This window comes from Alligator sinensis, unplaced genomic scaffold, assembly GCF_000455745.1.
Source record: "Alligator sinensis unplaced genomic scaffold, ASM45574v1 scaffold57_1, whole genome shotgun sequence".
In the NCBI taxonomy this organism is placed as follows: domain Eukaryota; kingdom Metazoa; phylum Chordata; order Crocodylia; family Alligatoridae; genus Alligator; species Alligator sinensis.
The window spans coordinates 293,686-315,179 of record NW_005842688.1 but is presented as its reverse complement, the minus strand read 5'-3'; the positions used below and the strand labels follow the sequence as shown (position 1 = coordinate 315,179).

At 39.3% G+C, this 21,494-nt stretch overlaps 1 protein-coding gene across 8 annotated transcripts in view; it reads right to left on the bottom strand.

Annotated features, from left to right (window-relative positions):
* The window catches only part of HIPK3 (homeodomain interacting protein kinase 3), a 123,454-nt gene that overhangs the window by 4,975 nt on the left and 96,985 nt on the right, over positions 1-21,494 (bottom strand). For 6 of the 8 annotated variants that reach the window (XM_025215930.1, XM_025215929.1, XM_025215931.1 and 3 more), the window contains 12 exons: positions 19,609-19,728; positions 17,416-17,502; positions 15,047-15,231; positions 13,332-13,491; positions 12,840-12,963; positions 10,043-10,164; positions 9,704-9,831; positions 9,433-9,594; positions 8,311-8,607; positions 6,222-6,362; positions 3,328-3,563; positions 2,890-3,017 (listed from right to left, as the gene is read on the bottom strand). In XM_025215930.1, the coding sequence (XP_025071715.1) occupies positions 2,890-3,017; positions 3,328-3,563; positions 6,222-6,362; positions 8,311-8,607; positions 9,433-9,594; positions 9,704-9,831; positions 10,043-10,164; positions 12,840-12,963; positions 13,332-13,491; positions 15,047-15,231; positions 17,416-17,502; positions 19,609-19,728 (1,890 nt within the window). The remainder of the gene's footprint in view (positions 1-2,889; positions 3,018-3,327; positions 3,564-6,221; positions 6,363-8,310; positions 8,608-9,432; positions 9,595-9,703; positions 9,832-10,042; positions 10,165-12,839; positions 12,964-13,331; positions 13,492-15,046; positions 15,232-17,415; positions 17,503-19,608; positions 19,729-21,494) is intronic. The other 2 variants (XM_014524863.2, XM_025215932.1) reach the window with 2 other exon arrangements.

The following is a 21,494-nucleotide window of genomic DNA, read 5'->3' as shown; positions in this document are numbered from 1 at the left end:
GGGGGGGGGGGGGGAGGGGGGGGGGGGGGTGAGTAGAGGAAGAGGAGCGTGCTGTAGCTGTGGGGATGGACCCAGGGCAAAGCCATGATCCGCTCACTGAGTGCCTGCAGAACTGGCACCCGTCCCAGGGGCACAACACAAGTGGATCACAGCTCTGTTCTACACTCGGGCAGGATGGGGCCAGGGCTGGGATCTGGGGGAGTGGCATTTGGGAGTGGGATGGGTAGGCAGGGCCAGGATCGCAAGGTGGCAACAGTGCAGTCCCATGATCCTAGCCCTGGCCCTGTCCGCCCATCCCACTGGGCACACCCCTGCGATAGGTGCCAGTTCTGAGGGCAAAGGTATGCAAAGAGCAGATTGCCCTGGACCCTGGCCCCGGCCTGTCACCACCCTGCAATCCTGGGGTATCCATGGAGTCTGGCTCAGACCCGCCCAGGCAGGGTGTGGGCCCAGGTGGAGGGAATGAGGCTGCTTAGGGAGTTTTGATAAGCTGCTGCAGGGCGGTGTGCTGACCCGGTCCATGACAGCTCACCAAAACTCCTTATGTGGCCCACAGGCCCAAATAATTGCCCACCCCTGCTGTAGGTCAACACACTAATATTCAGTTAAATCTCATTAAAATGATCTGGAGAAAACAAGCAGTAATGGGTTTCAGCCACAGAAACAAAAATAATAAAAATGTCTACAACTACAATAAAATTAAACGGTGAAACTATGTCAAGAGAGATGAGAAATTGCGATTTTTGGGAGTGGCAAAAGTTCGAGTCTGATCCTATCAGGGCTTGCACAGAATTAAATCTGTCCCTTCATGAAGATGCACAAGAATGAAACATGTGACCTACTGCCAATGTTCCCTCTAAGGAGTAGTGGTCCATGAGCGCCCTGCTTCAGTCTGTGAGTACACCACTTTGGTCCTGCCTCCCCCTTTCGGTTCGGCATGGGACACTTACAAAAGGTAAGTTCCTCACTTTTCACCCCCAGGGCAGGCAGTGGGGCCTTGGGGGCTGGAGGGGCAGGAGCCTGGGGGGCTGGAGCTGAAGGCTGGGGGGCTGGGGCCTGAGCCTACCTGCCCCAAGCAAGGCTCCACTAGGGGCTGGAGGCTGGCAGGGGCTCCCGGAAACTGCTCCGCCCCCCTGCATTGCCTCAGGGAGTGAGGAGGCACGTGGCATCAGGGCTGGGGAGTGGACCACTTCTCGGAGCCCGCGGAGCAGTTCCCCAGGGCCAGCAGAGCCCACACCAGCCCCTGCCTCAGCCTCCATCCCTGCTTTGCCTCACCTCAGGGTGGAGCCGCTGCCTGCCCCGAGTGAGGCTCCTCTGACTCCACAGGCTTCACCAGCTCCAGGAAGTGCTACACTCCCCGGCCCTGAATCCACGTGCGTCCTTGCTCCCCTTGGCAACGTGGGGGAGCGGAGCAGTTCCCCAGAGCCGGTGGAGCCCACGCCAGCCCCCGCCTCCGCCTAGGGGAGGAGCTTACCTTTACTAAGTGTCCCACACTGCAACCCAGCTCCATTCCCAGCAGGTGCGCAGCCTGAAAAAGTTTGTGCACGGCCAAACTTTTACTCGTGCGCAGCCATGCACGCGCATACCTTAGAGGGAACTCTGCCTAGGATGTTTTTTTCAAATCTGAACTACCCTAAGCAATCAGTAAAAAGACCCTTACTTGTATATAGCAAGCTTACATTTTGCCTTAATATTTACTGCTATTCTATAAAGAAGAAAAACCATGCAGGGTTTTGTTGTGTCCTACTACCCTAGATGCCTAGATATTAATAAAAAGGTTAATTTAGATATAGCCCAAAGTACAATGTTTAAAAGCGCTGAAACACAGTAAACAGTTTTCCACTATGAGTTAGGTCCTTGGCCACAGATGTGCCTGATGCAGTGTTGGAGGGTAGTGCTCTAAGTTACATCCAGGTATCCCTGGCCACAAGAGGCCTTTCTGGTAAGTTGATGAACTGCTGGAACAGAAACATACATACACAATCCTTTTTTCTCCAGCCTTGTTCCCTATACTAAGGGAAAACTGCCATGCAACTAAGTATGCATGACCTGCATCATTCTTGGGCTTGCTGAGATGAGAAAAATTTCCACCTAACCAGATCTGCTGTTTCATGTTGCTTTGCACTGCTGGTGAGGGCAAAAAAGGTGGGGAAAAGCCTAAAAATATAGTCCCATGTCTCTAACTCCAGAGTATGCATACTTCAGTATTTGGACGGGGGAAATGGTAAAGTACAGCAAAAGCTCTGTTATCCAGCACCTATGGGAAATGGGGGATGCTGGATAACCAAATATACCAGTTACATGAGAGGCATCTTTGCCTGGTCAGGCCACCACCCCTCCTGCCACATCTGGTGCGCCAGGCTCTCAGTCCCTGGCATCAGTGTGCTGGGTGACAGGGAGGAGGGCCCTGCGCAGGCTGCTTTTCCCCGGGCTCTGGCCCAAAGTGGGACTCGGCGAAATCAGAAGTGGGACTTCCGGTTTTGCTTTTACCGCGTTGACCAGCATGCCGGGTAATAGAGCATGCCGGTTAATGAAGTGTCGGATAACACGGCTTTTACTGTGGATTAGATTTTATGCTAGGCTTTCTACTAACAATTTTTCAATGTTGTTTTTCCATTGCCTTTAAAAAATTCAGCCTGTAAAATGATGGTTAATTCAGGTGTCTATTAAAAGTGAAAGATATGGCTGACCTGTACAGTAAGTCAGAGAAGTCGATGGCCAGGGTTTAAATAGCTCGACAGAACTTGGGCATTCATTTTAACTTAGAGTCTGATTTTCAGAAATGCTGAGAACCCATTTAGCATCTTTAAAATGGTGAGTGTTCTATACATTTAGGAATCAGGCCCTCAGGCTCCATAACAAAACAGCTTTAGGTTATGAATCTCTTACCTGACTGAAGTTTATATGTTGCTGCTGGAATGCTGATGCCAGCTTTTGCTGACGGTTCCCAATAGCAGAAGGCTGGTTTATTTTTCCCAAGGCAGATCGACCTTTTATAAGAGGCTGGCATGGGGCATCTATCAAAATATAAATGGGGCACACTTGCTATTTTGATATTAAGTATTTTTTTAACTGTCCAAAGGCAAACCATCAATTGTTTTAGCTACTAATATCAACAATAGTCATATACTACAAAATAAGAAAACAATGAACTTAAAAAAAATTGAAAGTTAATTTAGGACTGACCATTCAGGTAAAAATACATAATTAAATCAGAAAGGGAAGTGTCTTAATTTTGTGTTTCATACACATAGCCATTGGAAGGACTGCTCAGATTACTACTCTTAGTCATTGATATAGAAGAGAAAACCAACAAAACTAGTTTACCTGTATTTACCATCTGCTCATCTAAATTTAATCTGTTTTCTATTCTCATTGGTGGCACCACAACATTACAGACAGCTGGTTTGGTTTCTGGGTTAACTGAGGCTCTTGTTTCCGTATTTTGATTGGCGTTGTCTACAAAACTGCTTTCTACAAATGGGCTGTCATGTCCTGAACAATCAGAGGCTGGGGAGCCATCCACAGTATCACAGCCACTCTCTTGTTCATCATCTGACATACTATTAAAAACACAAGGTTTGCATTATTGCTTCCATCACATTCAAGATGACAAATTATTTATTCAAAATGTTTAAAAATAAATTCAAAGGCAAAAAAATTACATTTTGATTACACTTAGGGTATAAAGCTAAAATCACATAAGCACAGCCATTACATGGAACTAAAAAGCCCAGAATCACGTTCCTGTCTTAACTGACAATTGTGACAAAGGTTGAAATAAGATTGTCCTTATGCAAATACTTTGTTTTAAAAAAAAAAAAAAAAAATAGCGATTCTTATGGTATGTTGAATATCACTCTTGCCCCAGTTACTCTCCTCAAATCCATATTATTTTTTAGATGGTATCCTCACTGCACACATGCACGTTTATGCATTGCCATCTGACTCAAAGAATAAGGGCCTCCCCATGCTTTGTGCCACAAATAGCAGAGGAGACGCTTGGGGAAAAAAAAAGTCTCCTGCCTGAAGAGCTTTTGAGAGCCTTTATCTGACCTAAAGATAGTCACAGTTAAGCAGAGGAGCACAGGGGGATACTTAGCAATAACTACCAATTATGTGTAGATCAGCTCTGTTTCCAACTTGCTTGTTTTAAAAGATCTTATCCAACAAGAAACATGTCTTGTGCAGAATATTTTCTGCTTAGCTTTAAAAAAATTCCGTTGTAGTTTTTCATACAAAATGCTTGATACTCTTGTGATTGGCACACAACCTTATGTAACATAGCAGAGCAAGGTCAGGGACTTCTAATTAACTAAATGTGAAATTGTGATGTCTGTGATAACTCGCTAAAATTAATGGTTTTGTTTACATATGTGGTTTATGGTCCATCTAAAATCAGTGATATCATAACTATGATAATACCACTAGATACTGAAACCTTATTTCTTCTGCTAGCTGAAACTGGATTTTGGCCATAAGCATTAAATATATATAATTTGTCTTCACACAAGTGGTACATCTACATTTTCATTTGTTAATAAGTGAAGGTTAATGCCCTGGCCAAACTGAGGGTATAGACATTTGTACCAATTGTATAAGGATCAAATTACAATGTATGTTACAGCCATCATTTTAAGGCATACAACAGTAGCAAAATTGTTGCAACTTTAGCTCTGTTTCATTCAGGGTCAAAGCTACAGCACATTAGCTTGCTTGTCCTGCTACAGAAGCCTGAGATCATAACTGTCATATTGTAGTAGCTGGTACACATTCCTCAGTGGCAGCTTCCCTTCCCACAACCTAAGTTAAATGTGCATACTGACAATCTATTGGTTCTTCAACAGAGTTGCAACCACACAATGCATCAAAATTCAGTTCTTGGTTGCTCAAACAGAAAAGAGGTAAAAAGATGCATAGGCTCTTAAACATAATGCCTCCATAAAGTTTTGAAACAACAGACATTACAGAAATATTATCATGGGCAGTGATAAAGCACCACTGTCATTAAGATGTCCTGACATTATAAAATCCAGTCCACACTTGTTTCAGTTATTTGGACTAAAATTTTAGGTCAGGCATCTTCCTCAGGTGTGAGGGGTGGAAGGGTCTTTTTTTGTTTGTCTTTTTTTTGTTGTTTAAATCCCAGCCAAAACAGAAAATAGTTTAAGTCTTTATGAAGATGAGACTAGGGAGAAAACGTTTTGCCCTGATTAAAAAATCCTTTCAGTCTTTTCTTTGGCAAAGATTTTTGGGGTGATATCGTTTATTGGATCAACTGTATAGCTGGGGAAAAGTCAGACAAGCTTTTGAATGCAAAACATTCTTCAGTTCAGACTTCTTACATAATTCCTGGACCCGCACAACTACAACATCACTCTAACCCTCATAATCTTTTTTTTGAACAGGTCTAGTGACCCCACATTTTGGGAGCAGAGAGTTCAGGTCCTCATGAAAATCCATTCGATATCTATCTCCGTCAAACACTGACATCTGCAACTGATGATACTGGGTACTGGCCTTTTAACATATAAACTCACATGCAATGTTATGCTGGGTGGAAGCAGGGGGAGGAAATTAGCCTTATTTGTTTTACAGAACAGAATTTGAATAATGTGCAATAAAGGAGGCCTGGGCCACAATAACCAACGAAGAGACCAATAAGCAAGTGCTCATTAAAATGAGCATGGCTCATCCTGGACACTGAATGAAGTTGTGTTCCTCTAAGAAAAATATGCTGACATCATTAAAGACTTACATGATGTATATGCAATGGGAGACCAAAGCCCAATTGTAGAAGAAATCTTAATTCTGGCATTTTCTATTTTTGAAAGCTTGACTTTGCAAACATAATATTATTCCTTTAATAGAGCTATTTGTTTATATATTATTTATACATTTGTATAAATGCCATTCATTTCAACACTAAGTTCAATGAGATGACCAGGATTTCCCAGAAACAATTAAATTATGTTTGTCCCATGTACATGTACACACACACGACAAACCTTCAATGAAAATATGTGACTAAAATACATACTCATCAGAAATTCCTAAAAGTAGTATTTTTTCTCCAAAACATAATTTAGCCTGTGAAGTAAAGTGTCAATAAGTCTGGAATGGTCATCTACAACTTCCAACACCTTACATTTTCAGGGCTTATACTTTATTTTAACACAAACTGAGGTTTATTGTAACTTGAAAATAATAAAAATTCTTACCTGTTGGGTCTCTTGCAAGGAGATGGACTAGACTGTCCAGAGGAGCTAGTGCTCAAAGTGCTGTCAGGACTGCTTAATGAACACACCCGGTCAATATTCAGAGTACTCTGGCAGGCTTCACAATCTAAGCTACCTTTACATCTGACACAAAGAAAACAAAATTAACACACACACAAATTCTACCTCTCATTCTTCTACTTACAATTAACTTTAAATCAATATAGGCAGATCCTTAACCTGCTGCTTAACACTACAAAGGAAATGGGATTGGGCTCATAACCCAAAAGGTAAAAAGTAAGGATTCTCATTTCTTTCTAGTATTCTATCCATAACATATTTTAAAGCTTCCTGGGGTTTCTTCAGAAACATTGACCTATATTTTCAAACGTGGGAGCTTAAAATAGGACTCCTAAATCCATGTTTATATAAGGGTGGTTAATAAAAGTACTGAAAATTCACAAATGTTTTAAAATCAAAAAGAGAACTGCAAGTATACAGGTGCTTTGAGACCCAGATAACTTATTTTGGTATCTATATATGAATGGGGAAACTTAGGCACCCAGGAAAAAGAAGTAGCTATAGGCCAGACCAAGTGATTCTGAACTGGGGCCCCATGAGATCCTTTGGAGGGTACCCCGACCTGCGAGGCAAGCACTGGCTCCTCCACATGGCAGGTACCCTGTGCCCATCCCAGCATCTGTGCACAATTCTCTGTGGACCCTCTCCACCAGATCTGGGAGCATGGAGGGGAAAACAAGCCGATCTGAAAAGCTCAGACCCCCACCCCCTGGCAGACTCTGTGCTTCTAGCAGCATGCTCCAAGGGGAGGTAACCTTCACAAATTTTGTGCATTTATTTTCAGTTTTTGCACATGCTCACTACTGTACACAAATGGTAAAATGTTCTCTTTACCAAATGTGCTTCCACTCAATTTATACATACAAATGAACTTTTAATATTCCAAATTTAGTTTGCGTGCACAGGTGATGCGCAAATATTTTATGTATAATTCTGTTTCCAAGAGATTAACAGACACTATATGAAAACTTATTTTGAAATAGAAGACAAAAATTTGGGGTGCAATATGCCTGTTTACTATTTTCAGGTTCATAACTTGAACATTTATGGAACACCTCTTAATTCTCAGTCATAAGAAATAAAAGGAAATTCAAACAAATATGATCATTTTTATTTGAGTACCTGTAAATTAAGATGGAAAACTAATTTCTTTCACAGCTCAGTGAGAAAAAAAAATCCTTTTGAGAACCAGGATCGATATCCCATTTTGTTCCTAAATACTCTTTAGTGTAACAAAATAATTTCTGTGGGTAGGTGACTGTGGGTGTGTTTACACGAGACACTAACAGCACAGCAGACTAATTCTACTGTGTATTAGCGGGGCACTAAAAATGTGCTAATGTGCTAGTGCGCAGTAGGATTAGTCTGCTGTGCATTAGCATCACAAAAAGCATGCACTGGCACCAATGTGCAGTAGTGCCGATTACGGCACATTTAGTTAGTACCTGTTATTACAGATACTGAACTAAGTATGCCATAATTAGACTGCATTAATGCACGTGTAGATGTGTCCAGTGTATGCATATATGTATTCATAAATGAACATGGTAATGTTAGAGCTAGCTTTCACATTTGCTTAATTTACTTCATGTACAAAAATAAATAAAACTACTCTGAGCTAATATTTAATGGTATAAATATACAAATAAATAACATATAAAAACCAATAAATTAAGAAAGCTTTTTTAAATCCATAAATATACCACACAGCTGTAGTTTATTTCAAAGCAACTAATCTGTTGTAAAAACAATGCTCAAATTTGGTCTGTTACAATGCACAGCTCACGCTGGTTTCTAGAGCAGAATTTCAGAAGCAAGCCATCACATCCCAAGAAGATACTGCTGCAGAGTAACTTTTACAAAATTTCAGGTGAAAGTACACAATCATCCCTTTATTTTTAAAATCAAAATACTGACTACATATAGAAGCTGCACAGTTTTCTTTTCAATGCATATCCCTTATTACAAATAATAATTTAATGAACCTATACATATAGTCATAAACTCTTACTCTCTTAGTGAATGTCTTTGTCCTGTGTCTTCTTCATCTGTGTCACTACTGATGGTTATCACACTGACTGCTGGACTCGGGGAATCTGCAATGATGATAGCCTGGCGCTGTTTGTTTGAAATAGATGAATCAGGGTCCTGCCTGACAGATGTTTCACAACAGTTCCTTTCCTGTCCTTCTGAGTTATGATTGTCCTGTGCTTCTATACAACTTACTCTCTTGACAGCCTTCACATTAATTATCTTTGGAGATATAAATGCTGAATTTTGAATATTGGTATTTTGTAATGCATTACTCCTGTGAAGAAGACATCTCATTAGACTTTTTGTGAAAACTCTGCATGAATGCCGAAAACTTAACCCTACTCTTCTTTCTCCCAATTTAAAAAAAGCAAACTAAAGCATCCACTTCATACATCAATGAAAGTAAGAAGTAGAACATAGCAGTGTGCATACACGTAAATACATTGTATGTACATTATTTTGGAAAGATCACTGTAAATCTTCCAGAGAACTAGTGCAAATCGCAAACAGGGCTGTTTTGGATGCTGCAACTTAAGGTCCAAGGCCGAGTTTCTTTAATGAAACGTAATACAGTATGTTGAAAGCACTATTTTCTTATTAATAAAAGGAAGAGTGAAGAAACACTGAAAAGTCACCACAGTTATTTTAGCCACAGTCTGCTTGAAAGACTCTTACTTCCTTAATGTGTTTTGGATGCAGCCTTGCCTTAGCAAACTCTAGGAAAGGAGTCCAGTAGTGTAACAACCATCATAACTGTTCTTCATAGCCTTAGGTTTCTAAACATCCCAAACTAAAACAACCTATACCTTTGCAAACCATTTCTGTAGTGATGGGGTACATGTTCTCCGGTGAACAGCTAAAGTGTTTCTTGCTGCCAGCAAAAGAAAAACTATTCTTAAAACTATTGTACCCATATTATGAACATTATATATAATTTCTCTAATTCTCTGAACCTGAAAAATCCTCATGCGCATAGAAGTACAAACAACTAGTTAGGATTACCTCAATATATTTTAATTAATCATCAAAGGCCATGTAAGCACACACATAGGTTCTGAAAATATAATTTATACCAATCAAAAAAGTATCAAATACCCACCTGTTCTGACACAGTTTATTTCTCTTGGTAGCCACAGGCTGAGGCCAGACAACATGTGCAATTCCCACACTAATTGGCTGAGTGGCAGACAAAGTTATTTGATTGGTTAATAAAGGCTGTGGGATTACTGAATTATAATGGTTGCCATGAGTAATCACTTTCCTAGGGAGAGATAAGGGGAGTTATTAGTTGGCAACTGTTTCAATTAGATCCACATTCTTCGTTACACGTAAAAGCACAAAAGGTGCTCTACAAAAAAGTCTGAACTTACCCCCAGTCTCCAAGCCTTTGTGGACCAGCCACAGGATCAGAGGCTAGAGCTGTAGTAGAAGCAGCCACAGAAGCTACCTGTTGCCAAGCTGGAACCAATATTTGCTGAGTTCGATTAGACCACGTCTGCTGTGAAACAAAGCAGATTTCTTTAAGTAGCAAATAGTCTGTATTGGCTTTAACTACTTGAAACTCAGCAAAAGCACAAAAAAGTGATTACAACAGAAAACTTAAAGAACATAGTAAAAGCAGACTTTTTTGGATACAGGGCGTCTTAAAGTTCAGTAATATAAAATTTATGATTGTTATCATTAACATTTACAATTCCATATCAACTTACCTGAGAAAGGATTCCTGCTCGTATCTGTAAGGGCTGAATTGCAGGTGCCTGTGTTACCAAAGGAACAGCATTATCTACCCTTACTGAGAAGCTAGTGGGTTTGCCATGGTTTCTAGGAATTCCTAGTAGGAAGGAAAAAAACAAACGAATCATACAAGCTTCATACAAAACATTACTATGAAGAAATTTCTGAGAATCCTGCAAACACAGAAAATAATTTTGCAAGATTTAACTAATTTTTCTAAATGCTTATAAATTTAATTACGCTAATGACTTTTAAGCCTTTCAAACTAGATTTATCAATCTTATACATCTTAAAAGGAGGTTTCAACTACATTATACTAGTATGTGTGTAAAAGACCGCACAACAACTACTCTGAAAACATATATGATTAAAAAAGAGCCAGCAATATTTTATCTTTGGAAAATAAATTTACACTAGAAGCTTTCTTCCATGCTAAGTTTTTTAGTGATTTACTGAATTAATTCATAAAACTACCCTGTTTGCAGGACAACAAACAAAACAGGAGGGCCATTAGCTTACTTCACCATCTTCTACCAGGACTCCCACAGATCCTAATAGTCTCTCTCACATCCTACTTATTAGTTTTAGGTACAATGTTCCTATTAGATCCCCTACCTCCTAGGTAACACCACTCTCTTTAAGGAACCCATATACATGCAGCACCTTTTTCCTTCTTCAGTAAGGATCTAGTAATGGATTTCCTCTGTATTCCATAAAATCTTTGAGGGGAGCTCATCCCGGCCACTGTACATCATACTCTGAACTGCTGCACACCCAGAATATTACAGGAAAAGCAGTCTAGAAAATACATATATTTTAATGCTTCATGGAAACCTTTTAATCCCTGCTGGTGTGTCATCCGGGTCAAACAAGCAAAGTATGCACTAAAATGCTTTAATATTTATTATAATCAATTCTATGACTTCCCAATGGGAGATGGTTTATTTTTTAAGACAATGGTCTAATAGAACAGTTATTTTTTTGCAGTAGGCTCTTCTGCCAAAGGGAATATATTCATTTTGACTTCGGGTCTCACCTTTTATGCGTCTCACATTGCAGCTGATTGCTAAGTGATACATATATAGATGTTAGGGAATGATTGCCTAAGATTAAGAGTTTATTAAATCATTAAGAGCTTCTTTTTTATTCTTCATTTCTATCCACTGACATTATACTTTTTAACAAGCCATCTTGCTATTCCAAGTTCTATGTATTTGGTCAAAGGCTTGGAATTTAAAAAGCATCAATGAGCAATTTTTTCCATGCAGCCATCTACAGCAGCAGCAGCACCTTAACTCTGCCAAAAGCAGCAAGACTTAACACTTAGGATATTCTACAGAACAGCAAAGTAGGGAATGCTGTACCAGTGCCAAATAGCATTAAAATCCCTCTCCTGTCACCCATATGTGATGAAATCAGTATACTCCACTCTATTCAAGCTGTGCCTAAATCAGGACCTAAGTTTGGCAGTTAAGTGCCCTAGAGATTACAAAGATGACTTTTCCTGTCCTCATCCTTTTTCAAAAATCACTTTATTAACTCAGGTATTACTAAAAAGAGTAATATGCATATTTAAGAAAAAATAAATGTAGACTACCTTCGCAAAGCATGCGTAGGTTCCCATAAACAGGGTCCCATGTTTGTCCTATAAAAGGGGATTGCTTACCTATAATTAGTACACTCAGAAGGAAATAAGCTATACATTTGGCACTCATGGTCTAAAATACATTGTACTGTGAGTATCAAAGCTTTCAGAAATCTCTGGAACTCAATATGGAAGGGCTAGAATAATGTAGGCAGATAGAATAATGCTAATGATAAAACCTGCTGGCTCTGTCTCTAATAAAGGTCAAGAGTTCTTGGGCTCTTATGTAAAGGAGTTCCACAGCCTGCATTTACCAGGATCCCTATGACTTTGAAATGATGAGAGAACTACAGAGGACTTCAAAAATCTTTTTTCTAACACCCATGGCACATGTATTCCAGACATGGTGGCACTGCAACCTTTTCAGAGAAAGTAGATAAAAGAACAGAACCAAATTTAAACCCAAGAAGTAAAGACCACCCAAACTACCTTTTCTTCTTCATATTGGTAGTTATTTGACATTAGAAATTGTTCTTCAAATTAATAGGTTGACTTTAAACAACACAAAATACAAAAGCAAACAGTTTATTCTACAGATACCAACTCTTAGACTAAAGATACTTGATAAAAACTTATCAACAGTAAAATCTGTGTTGGCATGATGCATTTGTTTGTTCAGAGAAACTACGCTCAATCTGTTTTATGTGTTTACAAAAGTGTTCATTATGATGGCATATGACCATTTTTCTAGACTAATACTAAAATATACTAAAAGTATTTTCTCATCAATTTTTTTTTAATGATTTCATATCATTATTTAGGAAATTCAATCAGTGGATCTTCAAAAACTGTATCCAGCTTTATCATATTACCTATACATTTCTCTAATTTTATTCAAAATATTCCCTGCCATGCCTTGGCTTTCCATATCAAAGCATCTTCATTAGTGATATTAAAATAAAAGCTTCTGGTTTCCCAGACTCATCATTTTTATTATAAACTCTTAGTTTTGTAAGCAAGACTACATTTAGTTACAAGTGGGTTTCAGATTATTAAGAAACTGAGTTTTCAACATCAGAATTATAGTCCCTCAAAGATAGTTTATAAGCAGAAATACTGACAAATTAATCAATAATAGAGCCTATATTTAATCATTCAAAAAATTAAACTCTGTGAATTAATCATACCTTGGATAGCTGGGGGACATATAATCAGTGTCTGATGAAAAGCATCATTGCAACCAAATTGAGCAGTTCCTGCCTGCAGTGGTATTCCGTGGTGCAAAACTGAATGAGCAGATGCAGTTAATGCCTGTAAGAGATTCAGCATGGCTAATCAGTTTACATTAGTAAATGTTCCAGTATTTTCTCTTGTGCACATACATACAGCTACAGGAAATAATAATTAATAATTAAAGTTTCAAAACATTTCAGAGTGCGGAAAACCATGGGACCGCTAGAGGGCACTACTGTACAAACAAAGTGCTTTCACAATGACAAGTCAAAACTTTCTAGCTTTAATTCTGGATAATATCAAGTTTAAACAAATTGAACAAAACAACATTAGAAAGAGAGAACCAAAGATATTTTGCTACTAGTGTCAAATGCAGTGATTTCTAAATTGTCTCCGAAATCAAAACAAAATACTAACGCAACAGACTGAATAGCCAAATGTTTTACCTGACTCCTTACTGGGCAAATTTTGGTGAAGTTTGCAGTCAGATTTGCTGCACTGCATGAGGCAACTGGTCTCATAAGTGATGACTTATTGCGATTATTTATGTCATATGAATTTGATCTGCATTTGCACACATCCATGATATGAAAACATGACTTCACTCTGTTAAAGGAGAGAAAAGTTTTAAGTTGTTTTGACTAAAATTTCTTCTTATAAAAATAAAAATTAACTAAACAGCAAAAGAAAACATGGTTTCTGAAAACAAAATCATAAAGGGGACAGTACACAAATAAAATCAGAGGTGTATCGCCTTTCTGAAATAACAGAACTATTACAATCAAGTGACAAACTTAATAAATGTATACAGTTTACTATTGAGAAAGAAATGGCAACTATTACAACTAGGACTGTCAAACAATTAAAAAATGTGATTGCAATTAGTTGCACGATTAAAAAAAATAGTATCAATCACAATTTTAATTGCACAGCTAAAAACAAAATTATGCGCAGAAAAACTCAAAGTTATGCAAAATTATGTAGGTACTTTGTATGCCGGGGGGGGGGTTGGAGCCCAGGTAGGGTGGTTCCCTCATAGCCTGGCAGGATGTGGGATACTGTGGGTTAGGAGTGAGGGGCAGCAGCAGGGCTAGGGGAGTTGTGGCTTGGGAGTGACAGACAGACAGACACCCCCCCCAGCAAGTAAGTCTGTGGAGGGAAGATCGAGGCCCTCAGTGAGGGAGGGAAAGGGGCAGTTAATGAGAACAATGATTAATGCGTTAATCACAATTAAGTGACAACCCTAATTATAACTGCTATAAAGAGAGGGTGTAAATGGATGAAAAGTTCTTTCCTTTAAACTTCTGTGTATTTGTTGTTTCAACAACCTTTATCCAAACATCTAATTTCCGCTATTGGAAAAACAGTATTTCCAATAAGCTAACATGTAAAAAGAAAAGCTCTGAACTAGGATTCAATCTTTTGAAGCACTTCCCCACTTCATTTCTCATGGAACGAGAAGAAATGATGGTATTTAGTGCACTACAGACTCAAGCCTTAAGACTGAAAACTACCATGGGCATTGGAAGGGGGAGGGGGAAGAAGGGGGAGCTGTGTTATAAGCACCTAAAGCAGGAATTGGCAACCACAGGCCAAATCCAGCCTGCAATGGGAGTGGATCCAGCCCCAAAAAGGTGTGACCCAGTCTGCATTTTACTAAGGGTGTTCCAATTCCCTAACCATCTGATCCAGCCTGCCTTTTACTAATGGTGTGCCAACTGCCTCCAGCTGTTCTAGCCAGCTGCTCCACCTCATATGGAGGGCTGCTCTTCTTCTCTGCACCCTCCCTCACTAGAGCAGCTGGAGGGGAATGGTGACCCACAGTGCAGCTAAGTTGGCAGCCAGAGCCCTACATTTGCAAAACGTTGATGACCCCTTATCTAACACACAAAGTCTCAGAATACAATACTCTAAATTTAAAACAGAAATATTCACAGAAATAACTTTACAAGCAGTTTCTGCCACCAAACAACAAATAAACTACATCTATTATGCATAACATGCTTTTTTATGAAGGCTATAAAAATTTAACATACGTAATCAAATATTCAATGATTTCAGTACAAATTAAAAAACGAGTCAAAAGTCATTATTATACACATGAATTTAATTTAGAAGACAAATGTAATACTAATTTTTAAATGTAATTTATACAACATACTGGTTGCTATGAGGAAAATCTAGGAGGTGCTTCATGGTAACAAAGGGATGGTTCAATGTCTCAGCTGGAGTGATTCTTAAATCAGCGTCAATCAGCAACATTTTCTTCAACAGACTGACAAATTCTCTTCTATCTGCCTTCTCTGCCAACAGATCACTTCCTTCCAAATCCATCATCGTGTTCACCTGGTATGGAGTAAAAAAAAAGAGTCAGATAAAAATGTTTCTTCCAGTGTAAAGGATAAAGAATTGTTGGGTTGAAAAAAAAAAGGGCAAATTGGAACACTGGGAATTTGCTAACTTGACCAAACTTGCCTGGCTGGGGACAAATGAACACTTTTGGCTTAACCATATAAAACAGGGGTAGGCAACCTTTCCTGGCTGCAGGCCAGAATGATCTGCCCTTGGGATCCTGCTACTGCCACCACATGTCCTTGTAGCAGTACGTGGAGAGCACCCTCATCTGGAGCTTGTCCCTAACACAGAAGACGCGTCTGCAGCCAGGGCTTGCCACCAAATACCACCCAAGCCCTACACCTGCAAGCTGCATCTAATGATTCTGCAGGGTCACAAGTTGCAGACCCCTGACATAAATAACACCTCTGCACCCACAACCTGCCTAACAGCTCCTATTAGCCTTATACCATTCAACTGCTCCAAATCTGGAATTTGGAATTTAAGCAGTATGATGGTCAGGTGGGAAAAAAAAAGACAAAAAAAAATAAAAATCACTCATTGTTATTTTCTGGTCCTTAATCTGCCTCAAATAAAACAGTGCTCTGGAACAGAATGACTACAGTTGCTCCTCAATAAGAATATTATTAGGAAACACTTCTACCTAAGATCAAAGACCTTCTGTGATTCCTTCTGTTTCCAAACCACTAGAACAGAGGTATCAAACCATATGGCCACAGGCCAGATCCAGCCTATGAAGCCATGCCATATACTCTCCTCCCGCTCCCCCAGTGATGCTCCTGTGCCTGATCCCCTTTTCCTAATTAGCCAGCATACCTAATCTAGTGGCTATGTGCAGCACAGATCCCGAAGTGGCCAGAATGAGCACCATGTGCAGCAGAGTAGGGTCAGAGTGGCAGGTGCGCTGCACACAACGGCGGACCCAGCCAGACTGCACCACATGCAGTGCTTGCTCTAGGAGACATGCCACACCTGGCATCTGCTTCAGCTGGTCTTGGACCTGCACTGCACACAGCACGTGCAAGCCCCATGCACAGCACAGGTCCTGGACTGGCTGACTCGGGCGCTATATGTGGAGCCACCATGTGTAGTGTGGCTGCCCCTCCGGCCCTACTGCACCACATGGCCCCAATTCTGGTCATTTTGGGATCTGCACCAGGTCCCAAATCAGCTGGAGCAGCCACTGGATCAAGTATGCTTGGGAACAGGAAGGATGTCCATGGGCCATATCTGGCCTGCACATCAGCTCCATGCCATGCCCATGTGGGTCTGATCAGACCCAGGGCAGCACTGGGGCCAGACTGTGGGGCTCTGTGGGCCGGATCTGACTGCACCAGAACCTGTATTGCATGCAGTCCACAGGACTAGACAAGTTTGACACCACTGCACTAGAAAAAGAGTAGAAAGATGATTGATGCTGGTTGTAGCTCAGAGCTAAGAACTAGATTTTGCTATACTATGAAAAATGAGGGGAAAACCGACCTAAACAAATGGACTACCATCCTACTCCAAGCCCTTTTAATGCAATTAATTTTGCCCTATAGACAGAAAGTGCTGAATAAATACTAAGCATTATCTATTTTTTTCAAAATTATAAAGCTAATGCCTAAACTCAAGCCTGAACTGAATCTGTTTAGAGACACCAGCCTTGAAAATGGAATTAAATTTGGTGTTTTTTCCTTCCTGAAAAGTATAAGAAATTCCTTTCTATTAGTAAACCAAGTCATATAAAGCAGTGAAAGGAAGGGATACAGTTAGGGACAAAAGGGCATAGGAAGCTGCCACTATTTCCTGAAAAGGAATGAAGAGAGATAATATTGCCTATAGATAGAACCCAGGCTTAACAATAATTTTATCTAGACTGGTAACAGGCAAGATGTTACAGTAAAATAGGGAAATTATATGCTGCATACAGTATAACATCTTTCCTTCAGAACATATACGACTACACAGCACTCACTGAGTAACAAAGACAGACAACATCTTTGTATTCAAGAAACAGACACACGCAAATGAATAGCTTCTCCAGGAGCAAAGCAGGCAGGTGTGGATGGATGGATAATATTCTCAAATCGCCTTCTAATATACAAAAGCTATCTGATAAAAGTTTTAAAATGAGTCACCAGACAGTTCTCGGCTGTATCATTTGCAAAGGAACAATACCAGAATACTCACATGCACTATATCATCCAAACTGTTGAAAATATACTTTCTGGCCTCTTTAGACTTCATTCCCGTCTCTGCCTCATGTTCTTCCAGTGTCTCAAAAAGGAAGAAAACCAAACAGCTTATACCAATCTGTTAACTAAAGGGATACTTTCAGGTATAAATTATTTTAAAGTATTTACTGTGTTAATAAGCACAGTCTATAAAATTAAAATGGGTGAATGCTAATTGGAAACTTAATTTGTTTTCATGCTCTTTGCTTACTTTTCGTATTTCAGTCAGTTTGGACAATGAAAATAAACTAGCCAATTTTGCTTTCCAGCTCTCCCAAATTACCATCATTCTGCACTGTGATATATGGTTTTGCAAATAACGTGGGAAGTGCTTAAAGCCTAGCAAAAAGCCATTTGATGGAAAATTTTCTGTGATGACATATTTCGCAGATAAAAGGTTTTCTATTTGTTCATAGTTTACATACATGCATGCACACACCCTGCTACCTTTTGGAATGAAAAATTAGGTGACAAGGGGTGCATCTACATGTTCATTAACGCACAGTAGTTACTGCACAATTAGTTTAGTACTCACTTAATGAAGTACAAACTGCAGTTACTGTGCAGTAGCGCTAGCGCACAATTTTTTTAGTGACACTTAACTGCACAGCCTAATACTGCTGTACAGTAGCATATTAGCACAGTTTTTGGCCAGCACACTCCTGCACAGTGTTATTAGGTTACTGTGCATTAAGTGCCTTGTGTAGACGTGCCCAGGCTCACGTTAAAAAGGCAGAAACAGAATCATGCTCCATTCAACTGCTTTCCCCTTACAGTTTTTTAATGCATTTTACTGGTTCACAAATATAGTGAACTTTGTACAAGTATCTGGAATATGAAATCATCATATAAACAACAAACAAAACTTAAAGGATGAGTACAGAGTGTGACAGGATCACAATGACATTAAATTCCTGAAACCTCACTTTTTGTTTTTTAAAGTAATAATTCCTCCCAAATAACACACAAAACAAAACACTACCCTGGCTCCCACCCATGATCTCCTGGAACATTACTTCTAGCAAGACCTGTAAAAGAAAATCACCACCCATATCTGGTGTAAATTATAGGAAAGTTTCCTGATCATTCCGTCTAATCTAAGCTCAGAATATTTCATTCCAAATGGATTGGCTAGGATCGAGTCTTCCTTCCTCCCTCTGTTTAGTTTGATATGACAGGTTTAGAAAAGTACATCTGCAGTGAGTGGCAAAAGGGGACCCATCTTCTGCCCATCAAAAATACATTTTTAGCTGTGTTAAAAGATCATGTTCAGATTCTCTCTTACTGAAAGGCAGGATGGAAGTTAATATGGAATTTTTCAATGTATGAAAAACTGGAAACCTGGAATAACTGCAATTAAACAATTATAAAATTCTAATGTTATTCTGAGCCCCAAAAGGCACAGATTTGTGGACAGTTCCAATAATAGTACACCCCATCAGTGGTCTTTGCTATGTCTTCTAAATATACTAAGCTACATATACCAAATGATTTATTATGGAGAACTGGAATTATACATAATCAGTGCATCAGGAATTTAATTCTACATGTAACTGTATCTTTGTGCACATCTCCTAAGCCTTTCTGAATCCCTCCCAGAGGTAACAGGCAATTCATTTTTTTTCCATAGGAAAAAAACTGAACTCCTATTTAGACCAAACGGGCCTAAGAAAATATACCGTATTTTCACAAATTCAGCATGCCCCCAGATAAGAAACACATGTTTTTGAAAGGCAAAATGAAGAAAAAAAAATCTTTCCTTAAAAATACTGGTAAGTAGCATTAAATAACTTAATTACAGCAACTGGGAGCCCGGCATGCTCATTATGCTGCCCCCTGTGGAGCACATGGAGTGGCACTTTTGCCACCTGCCAAACTCCCCCAGAGCTTGATATTGCAGGGAAAAAAAGCTGTTACCATATTGTCTTGTGTATAACATGCACCCCACTTTCCAGCAGCTGGTGTTTGGGGGAGAGGTGTGCACTGTATGCAGTAAAACAGGGTAGGCCATTCTCCTTCAGTATTACCAATTAGTGAATGAAGTGCAGATATTGTAAATAAGCAAGCTTTTGGCTTCCTTTTGCGCATATATTCTGATATAATTTTTAATGATCATGAGACATTTATTCTAATGTATAAGACTTTTTACCTTTAACCTCCATCCCGAATATGGTGCATCTGTTTCTCTACAGAAGAATCTTGTAGTTTTCGTTCCCACATTTAACAATTGTTCTCCCGGCAAACCTTGAGTCTGTGAAATGTAACGAATCTGGAAGAAGAAAAAGGGCAAGGAATGAAACTTAGTTCTGGTTTTCAAATCATGATCTACATATTATATATATAATAAACCTATGCTTTGTCATTTCACACAATAAAATCCCACAGAGAATGAAAAAGGACAAACATCTACAAAGGAGAGAAACATCAATTCAACAGCTTTGTTCTACTCGCTCTATTTGCAATAAAAACTATGCAGAGCCAAGCAGCTGAACTAGTATTGACGAACACACACATAATTGTGGTCACAGAACAATTATTTTCTTGCGTTACTTACTGGCTTGAAACTACTACAACCATGACTTCATACACATAGAACACACTCATTAGGGCACTCCCTTCCCACTTACTCGTAACTTTTTCAAGACCCATACTGGAACCTTGCAGATGACCTTGGAGAAGTTCAGAGGCAACCTGACAAAAGTATTTCATTTTTTCCCTCTGATTAACATAAGTAGGCAATTAATGGTTACTGTTCTTTTGATATTTTGAAACAAAGTAATACACAGTGATTCAGCATAGGGAAGTATATGTAAGCACTGATGATTTATACCAGTGCTTAATGATGATACTATACATATCCATTGCTGGAAGATGATTCAATCTTCTGTTTCATGTTTTCTCCCCAACAAAATTATGATAGCCATTTTGCATACCATATGACTTGCTGACCCTTTTCTGTTTTATGGGCATTACCCCCAACACTGAGAAGATTTCATTTGGATAGTTATATTTCATGCACCTTAAGCTGTCCTTGTATTTTCAACTAGGTACAGTATTCTTTGGAAGATTTTATTTCCTGTATCGATGGCTGTTAAACAGTCATTATCTGTTTCATTCCAAAGATGACTGGAATACAGCTGTGGGTGCAATTTCTGGTTACTATTTTTAAAGTGCTCTGGAACCCTTCACAATATAGAGCCAGATCCTACATCTGCTGAGGACAATGGGACTATTTCTGACTTCAACAAGTACTGAACAGGTCCACAACTCAAAATATAAACATATTGCCATTTCCTCTAAAGCAGCAGGTGTAGAGGAGATAATGGGTGCTGTTTATATATTAACATTTGCTTTTAAAAAAACAACACTTAAATCGGGCCATGATTATGTTATCACGCATTTTTACAATTCTCTGTTGAGTGCTACAATAAAAAAAAAGTCTGGGCAAAAGAAATAATTTTAAAAGGTCAGAGGTTTGACCTAAATCCTTCAATAAGACAAAGTAACCAAGTTAAAATAATATTTTTGCTTTAACTTGCTTTGTTGTGCATGAGTGTCATAGGGATCTGAGAACAGTACACGACAGCAAATATCACACGAACAAAAGACAGAGTCTTCTCTTTACGTTTCCTCTCTTCTAATTCTTTACTTAAGAACCCCTGTATCCTATCCTTAAGCCAACAGGAACACAGATAAAGTTCTTCAGGTTAAAAACTACAGACATCAAAATTACAAACTGCCCATTAAATAGACTTTGCTTTATAGAAACAGAGTCTCAATGTTTTTTTATTTACATGAATATAGCAGAAAATCTGCCAGACATCCCTGAGACACTGCAATGGTTTGATGTTCGCAGCAGTGAAGTGCTGGAATTAATTTCCATTAACACAGTTCTGTGAAACCAAGTCTCTTATATCAGTAGACAAATCCCCCTTGCAGAAGGATTCTTCAGTTCTTATTGTATAATGTTGCAAACAAACAATATTTACAGTAGCAGTAGGATCTAGAAGAGATTGGAGGGAGGAGAGGGGGGAG